The sequence below is a fragment of the Coregonus lavaretus genome (assembly GCF_964263955.1).
Source record: "Coregonus lavaretus genome assembly, chromosome: 13".
Classification (NCBI taxonomy): Eukaryota; Metazoa; Chordata; class Actinopteri; order Salmoniformes; family Salmonidae; genus Coregonus; species Coregonus lavaretus.
Window position 1 is genome coordinate 26,239,229 of NC_140000.1, and position 8,846 is coordinate 26,248,074.

At 42.3% G+C, this 8,846-nt stretch overlaps 1 protein-coding gene across 1 annotated transcript; it reads right to left on the reverse strand.

The window, feature by feature from the left end:
* Positions 1 to 1,236: 1,236 nt before the first annotated feature.
* LOC311140295 (electron transfer flavoprotein subunit beta-like) lies at positions 1,237 to 7,395 on the reverse strand. Its single transcript, XM_084175284.1, has 7 exons — positions 7,256 to 7,395; positions 5,721 to 5,879; positions 3,603 to 3,761; positions 3,429 to 3,491; positions 2,709 to 2,867; positions 2,394 to 2,610; positions 1,237 to 1,967 (listed from the first exon to the last, which is right to left on the reverse strand). The coding sequence occupies exons 1-6, from the start codon at positions 7,304 to 7,306 to the stop codon at positions 2,440 to 2,442; spliced, it is 762 nt and encodes a 253-aa protein (XP_084031410.1). The 5' UTR covers positions 7,307 to 7,395; the 3' UTR covers positions 1,237 to 1,967; positions 2,394 to 2,439.
* Between the last annotated feature and the right edge of the window lie 1,451 nt (positions 7,396 to 8,846).

Genomic DNA, 8,846 nt, shown 5'->3' on the forward strand with positions numbered 1-8,846 from the left:
TGTTACGTGTCCTACTTATCAGTACTCTCGTAATAACTTAAGCATTACGTAACTTATACTTGATCAAATAAACCTCACGTAGCAAATAAGCCATAAAATGTTTTGTTTACCAAATTCGACACTCATTAATATCAATACAAAAACGCCTTGCTTGGTGGGCGAAACAACGCCACCTGCTGAAGGGAGAAAGATTTCCCGCAGAGTTGGGCCTCTCTCTTCCTCTCTGGAGACACAACCTTGGTGTCTGGTTCCAAGGAGCGAGGGGTGGGCCAACCACACACACAGCTACCCCAGTTATTGGTTACCACTGAAATAGTATAGTGTCATTGAGGGAGTTCTATTAACCTGAGCTGCAGTGCACCCCTCGATGGCCGTGACGTGAAGGGGAAAAAGCAGTGAGGGAGGAGCGCCCTTCTCAAATCGAACACTGATCTGCGCGGCTTGGTCAGGTTGTCAACAAGGCAGCACGGTGCATCATCTAGAAACATACATCTCTTTTCCATAAAATATATGTTATGTTTGAATTTTCAAACTAGTTTTCATTGGGAAGGCAGATAAAGCATTTTTATGAAAAGCAATCACTTTTGCATGTGAAAACAGAATCCTACTCATTACTCCATGTGCCACTAGCCTAGGCTACACCACTTTTGTTTTGAGCAGACTTCGTCGTGGCTTTGAATGGGCCACCTGGCTTGTGCCCAGGAGGCAGTCCGGTTCCAAAACAAATACAATCACTTTTCACATGGTGCAAACTCCTCACACTGGCTAACCTGGGCCATATAAGCAAATCCTCTCATTATAAAATGGCTTTAGCTACACAGTTAGGGAAACATGGTTGACACCAAATCTGAAAAGGGGGCAATTTGTCTTTGGGTCTTGCATTGCCAAGTTAACTCACATAAAATGTATTTACGCAGACAAGTTTAATATTCTTTCAGATTGCTTGGTTTTTGGATTGTGTGACATTCGGCTTCTAATCCACTTCTAATAATGATCTCAGTTACATTAGTTTTGGGTTTGACACTGTCCCCATAATCCACTTTCCTCAGTCTAGCTTCTCCTTAATTTAAGATGGAGTACCATCTTCCTCTGGGATTTAGGAGGTTTGGAATGTGCACTGTAATGACTGGATGGTTGTTGCGAAGTACTAGCTATTCAAGAGACTATCTTAAAACCAAAACACTGATGTGGAAAGACAGAATACAGCAACATAGAATGACAGTGGAAAACAGCAGATGCAGATATGAAAAAGGTATATTTATTGTTATGGTAGGATCCTGTACAATCTAAACAGAAGAGGCGCTTATGGTAAAGTAAACTTTGCGTGTGTTTTTGACCATCTACTGAGAGACACTGTCCAACCGGAGCTGCCACCCAACCCAGAAATAATTATATTTATATAAACTTTATACAAATCAAGTCAGTAGACATATCACAAACCCTGAATGCACATTCAACTCTGCAACTTTAGGTTCTTATTTACACATAGCATCCAACTTAAACTGCATAGCCCAGATGTGTCAATGTAGATTTTCGTGATAGGGTTTTCATAGGCCCATGTTACAGATGAAAATGTTATTGTGACACTCTGTTGAATGTACAGTGCAACACATACAGAAACATGGGTGAATGAAAGTTACTGACTTACATTACTGGCTTGGAAGTAGTGCATTTTTTTTGTCTAGGTTCTCCATATCTAGTTACCTATACTCACAGAGAAGATACATGAATTACAATACAGATGTACCATGTGAATTTAAATGCACAATAAAAACGGACCCTCTTCACCCTCTGGGCTGTGTGGGTTCCTATCGGACAGTGTTTCTCAGTATCCCTTCATTCCAGGTCAGTAGGCTACTATCAGAGTCAGAGTTAAACACAGAGGGCCGGGTGGCGATGGGTTCTGCCTTAAGCAACCAGTCCTCCATGTTTGCTAAATTACTTTGTTCCATCGCTCAGACAGAGACCTGCAAAAGAAGGGGGGAAATTACATATTACAGCCAAATAGAGACAGAAACACTGAGCTTGGTCAAGTACACTTTGGCAAAGGTCTGTGTTTTCAGTTGAGGCAATTTGTCATACAACCCTGGCGTTGCAAACGCCATGCTCTACCAACTGAGCTACATCCCTGCCGGCCATTCCCTCCCCTACCCTGGACGACGCTGAGCCAATTGTGCACCGCCCCATGGGTCTCCCGGTCGCGGCCGGCTACGACAGAGCCTGGATTCGAACCAGGATCTCTAGTGGCACAGCTAGCACTGCGATGCAGTGCCTTAGACCACTGCGCCACTCGGGATCAGTGCTCTGTCATGCTGAGAATCCCTCAGACATTTTCTAATGGGTAACCAATATCATCTCAAACAGTCATACTGTTTTCAGATATTGAGACTCACCCCTCTGTGTGTCCCCTGCACTCCCCATTTGGCACCCACAGGGCTTCTAGATTGTTCCGTTTGCCTTGAGTTTGGCCACCAGATCATCCACCGTCTCCACCTTCACTCCGGCCAGTCTCGTTGGGGGCTCGTCCACCCTCAACACCTCCACCCGCGACACCATGTCCACCCCCAGGTCCGCTGGCTTCATGTTGGCTATCTTCTTCTTCTTGGCTTTCTGGGAGGTGGAGGGAGAATGAGATGAGAATATAAAGTGATATTTGTGTGTGTGTACACTTTGTGAGGAAATGTACATTGTGTGTGTGTGTGTATTACCATGATGTTGGGCAGGGTGGCGTATCTGGGGGTGTTGAGTCGAAGGTCTGCTGTGAGGACAGCTGGCATGCTGATCTTGATGGTCTCTAGACCACCGTCGATTTCCCTCACCACCTTCACCTTATCCCCATCGATGGTCACCTCAGAGGCAAATGTGCCCTGCAAGAATGGGAGGTCCTACATTTAGTACATGTCATAATCCACAGAGATGAAATATTCTTTGAAATTATAACTTATAACAAATGCTTTGAGTAGAACACTATGTTCATTATCATGTCGTAGGGCAAAAACAAAGCCTTCTTTCCTATGTTACCTGACAATTGGAAACCCATTGTAGGCCACGAGGCAATCCAAGTGTGACATCTGGTGGTTTAACTATGTAAATACACCCTAATTTTGCCCTTTAACTGGCCTCATGGTCTACTTTTCAGTGCAGACCGTGTTGACTGTAGATCTGGCCAGGTCAAACTAGCCTCGTCTTACCCTGATAACTATCTCTGGCCAGTGACATAATCTAAGGCCTGCTAGTTCAGCTGGTCCCTTCACCTGACATTGAGACGATATGCTAATGCTTATAAAGACCATGAGAAAAGGTCCTGGTCCGGACAGCAGTGGCATTCAAGTCAGCAGTTAACAGTAAACAAGACCTCTATGCTCTGAGATCAATTTAGTGATTACTGCTGAGAGAAAGGATTACAACAAGAAGAAACCACAACTGACCTGAGGCCAGTCCAACAAGGCTGCCGTCATCTGACCCGTCTGGTTACAGTCATCGTCAATGGCCTGTCAAAAAATACCAACACAATCAGTGAGCATTACATGAGATCATGAGGTTCGATTTCAAAGTCAACTGGCATTGGTGTGGCAGTGGCACAATCTATTGCATCGGATGACCTGTTTGCCCAGGATGACGAGTGAGGCCTCCTCCTTCTTGGCCAGGGCAGCAAAGATCTTGGAGACCTGCAGGGGTCCCATGGCCTCGTAGTCTTTTCCTGACACCTCCACGTGGATGCCGCGGTCACACCCCATGGCCAGTGCAGTACGGATGGTCTCCTACACACACAATACAAATGCTTGAGCGGTGGGGTTCTCAAAATTATACAGTGGGGGAAAAAAGTATTTAGTCAGCGACCAATTGTGCAAGTTCTCCCACTTAAAAAGATGAGAGAGGCCTGTCAACTATGACAGACAAAATTAGAAAAAAAATCCAGAAAATCACATTGTAGGATTTTTTATGATTTTATTTGCAAATTATGGTGGAAAATAAGTATTTGGTCAATAACAAAAGTTTCTCAATACTTTGTTATATACCCTTTGTTGGCAATGACACAGGTCAAACGTTTTCTGTAAGTCTTCACAAGGTTTTCACACACTGTTGCTGGTATTTTGGCCCATTCCTCCATGCAGATCTCTTCTAGAGCAGTGATGTTTTGGGGCTGTCGCTGGGCAACACGGACTTTCAACTCCCTCCAAAGATTTTCTATTGGGTTGAGATCTGGAGACTGGCTAGGCCACTCCAGGACCTTGAAATGCTTCTTACGAAGCCACTCCTTCGTTGCCCGGGCGGTGTGTTTGGGATTATTGTCATGCTGAAAGACCCAGCCACGTTTAATTTTCAATGCCCTTGCTGATGGAAGGAGGTTTTTACTCAAAATCTCACGATACATGGCCCCATTCATTCTTTCCTTTACACGGATCAGTCGTCCTGGTCCCTTTGCAGAAAAACAGCCCCAAAGCATGATGTTTACACCCCCATGCTTCACAGTAGGTATGGTGTTCTTTGGATGCAACTCAGCATTCTTTGTCCTCCAAACACGACGAGTTGAGTTTTTACCAAAAAGTTCTATTTTGGTTTCATCTGACCATATGACATTCTCCCAATCCTCTTCTGGATCATCCAAATGCACTCTAGTAAACGTCAGACGGGCCTGGACATGTACTGGCTTAAGCAGGGGGACACGTCTGGCACTACAGGATTTGAGTCCCTGGCGGCGTAGTGTGTTACTGATGGTAGGCTTTGTTACTTTGGTCCGAGCTCTCTGCAGGTCATTCACTAGGTCCCCCCGTGTGGTTCTGGGATTTTTGCTCACCGTTCTTGTGATCATTTTGACCCCACTGGGTGAGATCTTGCGTGGAGTCCCAGATCGAGGGAGATTATCAGTGGTCTTGTATGTCTTCCATTTCCTAATAATTGCTCCCACAGTTGATTTCTTCAAACCAAGCTGCTTACCTATTGCAGATTCAGTCTTCCCAGCCTGGTGCAGGTCTACAATTTTGTTTCTGGTGTCCTTTGACAGCTCTTTGGTCTTGGCCATAGTGGAGTTTGGAGTGTGACTGTTTGAGGTTGTGGACAGGTGTCTTTTATACTGATAACAAGTTCAAACAGGTGCCATTAATACAGGTAACGAGTGGAGTGCCTCTTAAAGAAGAAGTTACAGGTCTGTGAGAGCCAGAAATCTTGCTTGTTTGTAGGTGACCAAATACTTATTTTCCACCATAATTTGCAAATAAATTCATAAAAAATCCTACAATGTGATTTTCTGGAGAAAAAAAATCTCAATTTGTCTGTCATAGTTGACGTGTACCTATGATGAAAATGACAGGCCTCTCTCATCTTTTTAAGTGGGAGAACTAGCACAATTGGTGGCTGACTAAATACTTTTTTTCCCCACTGTATATGAACACCATCTGAGAACAATTACAGAATAATACAATCATTAGCACAATCAAGTTGGAGGTGACCAACTGCAGAATGTTTCTTACAATAGAATGAAAACATAATGACAGCTATCCTAATTAAGAAACAAGATCCAAGGCTTCCCTCCAAATGTTAGCTATTGAAGGCCTGTTAAGGAGGATGTAGCCTAATGCTACAGAACGTTCGGATAGAAATGAATTGAGTAGAACAGATATGTAGAATGTCATGTAGAATAAGGAAAATGTTTCGCATCGTTGAATACACCACCGACTTCAAAATGGTGTCGCCAGGCCAGAGCACCCTGTCACTCTTACCGTTACTTGCGTGGGCCCACAGCTGACGGCCACCACCTCTTTGATGAACTTCTTCTCCTTGAGTTTGACGGCCTCCTCCACAGCGATCTCACAGAAGGGGTTCATAGAGTGCTTGACGCCATCTGTCACCACCCCACTGTTGTCGGGCTTCACGCGGATCTAAGGGAGAGGGCAGGGTTGTCTTCATTAGGCACTGAACAGAAGAAAACTTACTGAAAAAGGGTGGGACTACCTGGACTCCAATAAGAAATGCTAATACATTTTCTGTTTCAAAGAGTTTTGCTATGGTATGCCCTACTGAATATAAAATCTCAAATTTGGACTCATCTGACAAAGGACAGATTTCCGCCAGTTTAATGTCCATTGCTCGTGTTTCTTGGCCCAAGCAGGTCTCTTCTTCTTATTGGTGTCCTTTAGTAGTGGTTTCTTAGCAGCAATTCAACCATGAAGGCCTGATTCACACAGTCTCCTCTGAACAGTTGATGTTGAGTTGTCTGTTACTTGAACTCTGTGAAGCACTTATTTGGGCTGCAATCTGAAGTGCAGTTAATGCTAATGAACTTATCTTCTGCAGCAGAGGTAACTCTGGGTCTTCCTTTCCTGTGTCGGGCCTCATGAGAGACAGTTTCATCATAGCACTTGATGGTTTTTGCAACTGCACTTGAAGAAACTAAAGAAATTCTACAAATTAACTTTTAAAAGGGCACACCTGTTAATTGAAATGCATTCCAGGTGACTACCTCATGAAGCTGGTTGAGAGAATGGCAAGAGTGTGCAAAGCTGTCATCAAGGCAAAGGGTGGCTATTTGAAGAATCTCAAATATAAAATATATTTTGATTTGTTTAACACTTTTTTGGTTCCTACATAATTCCATATGTGTTATTTAATAGTTTTGATGCCTTCACTATTATTCTACAATGTAGAAAATAGTAAAAATAAAGAAAAACCCTTGAACGAGTAGGTGTATCCAAACGTTTGACTGGTACTGTACATTAGTCATCTCATAATACATGACTGGCCCAGACTGTGTCTCACACACATTGCCCAGACACTGACAGCAATGCCTGTTGACCAGGATGACAAAACCATAATGTGCAAATAATTATCTAGATTCTAGTTAACATTTCACCTGTGTATAATAATGACTAGTTGACCACATGGGGCTGTGTTGACAAAGAATGGCAGCCAAACGTGTAACGTATTACACAATGGGGTTAGCTAGCTTTCTTTTTTTATTTTGACAGTTGTTTATCGTTTTAGCCAATTCTACAAGTATCTTAGCACGCTAACTAACATTAACTATTACCTAGACAACCCTGTAATGACCTTGGTATTTTCCTTGCAGTTATGGTTGTTAGTTGAACAGACTTGACATTCAAACAATGAATGCTAGCTTGCTAACCTAACCCTTCATCCATCCAGCCACCTTACGTCAGCTAGTAGTTAGCTAGCTAGCAAAGGACGTATCGAATGGAAATTCTGCACGTGAAATGTTGAATTGCTTTTAAATACAAGACAGTGGGGAAGTAGCTACCTTGACAGCATAGTCAATTACACGTTTAACTCCAACAAGAACCCGCGACATTGTTAGCGATTCTTCGGTTCAGCAATGTACAGTAGCTAGCTACCCAGTCACCACAACGAACCTTCACCCAAGAGGCAGGAGACTAGTATTCTGCTAACAGCACAAACGATGACGTCACTTCGGTATGGTAATAGTAACAAGTTTAAAATAAAAGCCCGCATTTCAAAACGTTGCGATGTGGATAACTCATTCAAAAGATATTGAATTGTAATCAATGGCCACTTCTATTGTGACAACAAGAAAAAGCAATGAGTAATTTATTAAAACAAATCCCAAATATGTTTTTTAATTATTTATTTTTATACCAATAATGAAAAAAGATAACATTGACACTGGTATGTTGAGAATATTGGGCTGTAGAGAGAACTTTTCTACTTGTCTCAGCTAAAGTGGGGTGGGAAATACTCAGTAGGGTCTCTACTAACCAAATATGATGGTTTGTTTTGGAGTGGGACTGTTGGACATACCCAGCAGCACTTAGTTCTCAGCCAGCAGCAGTCCCCCTCCAAAACGACACATATTTGGTTAGTAGAGACCCTACTGAGTATTTCCCATCCCACTTTAGCTGAGACAGGTAGAAAATTTCTCTCTACAAGCCAATGAGTATCCCATATACCGTGTATTGCGTTGCAGTGAAAGGTGTGGGTGGAGTAAGGAGTCACTAGTACTATGTATTAAACCAGTTGCCCAGCACAAGACCCATTTACATTTTTTGTATTTTATTAAAATTGTATTTATTTAAATATAGCCTACACAATAGCATTCAACATACTGCACCAGTATCTGTGTATATTTCAAAATAAATGCTGGTATAAATAATACAATATTGCAAATAAAATACAGCAAATTATCTCAAAAAAATTCAGAGGAGGCTGCAATGCTTTGAAAAACAATTGTACTGCAAAAGTGAAAAAAATTTTTTTTGCGATATTCCCGACGTTTTGCATGTCTGCAGGGGGACTCTTATTTTGAAAAAGAAAATTCGCGATCGTGCTGCCACCATAATATCCTGCTGCTAGGAGAACGGTAAGGCAGGAGAGGTCGGAAAGATTTTAGAATGATTCCGTTGAAAAGAAAGGCGGGTCTAAACGGGACCGCCCATTGTTGGAACCAATTGAATTATGTGAATCTTGAAGACTGTCAGCAAAAGTGACCTGTAACCAATCACAGAGAACAAGCATAAAACCCAGGAATTGTGTTCCACTCTTGGTCAACTAGGGTGAAGTTCATGGTGTAATTAAAGGAGCAGTTCATCTTTATAAACTGCTTGTATGAGGTGAAAACAAACCTTTATGTCAAAAAATATAAAAAAATTGCGCCGAATACAACCTTACCGTGAAATGCTTACTTACAAGCCCTTAACCAACAATGCAGAATTTTAAAAAAAGTCAGTAAGAAAATATTTGCTATAAAAGATGCAAATAAACTAAAGTAAGAAAAAAAGAAACACAATAAAATAATAATAACGAGGCTATATACAGAGAGTACCGGTACCGTGTCAATGTGCAGGGGTACAAGTTAGTCGAGGTAATTGAGGTAA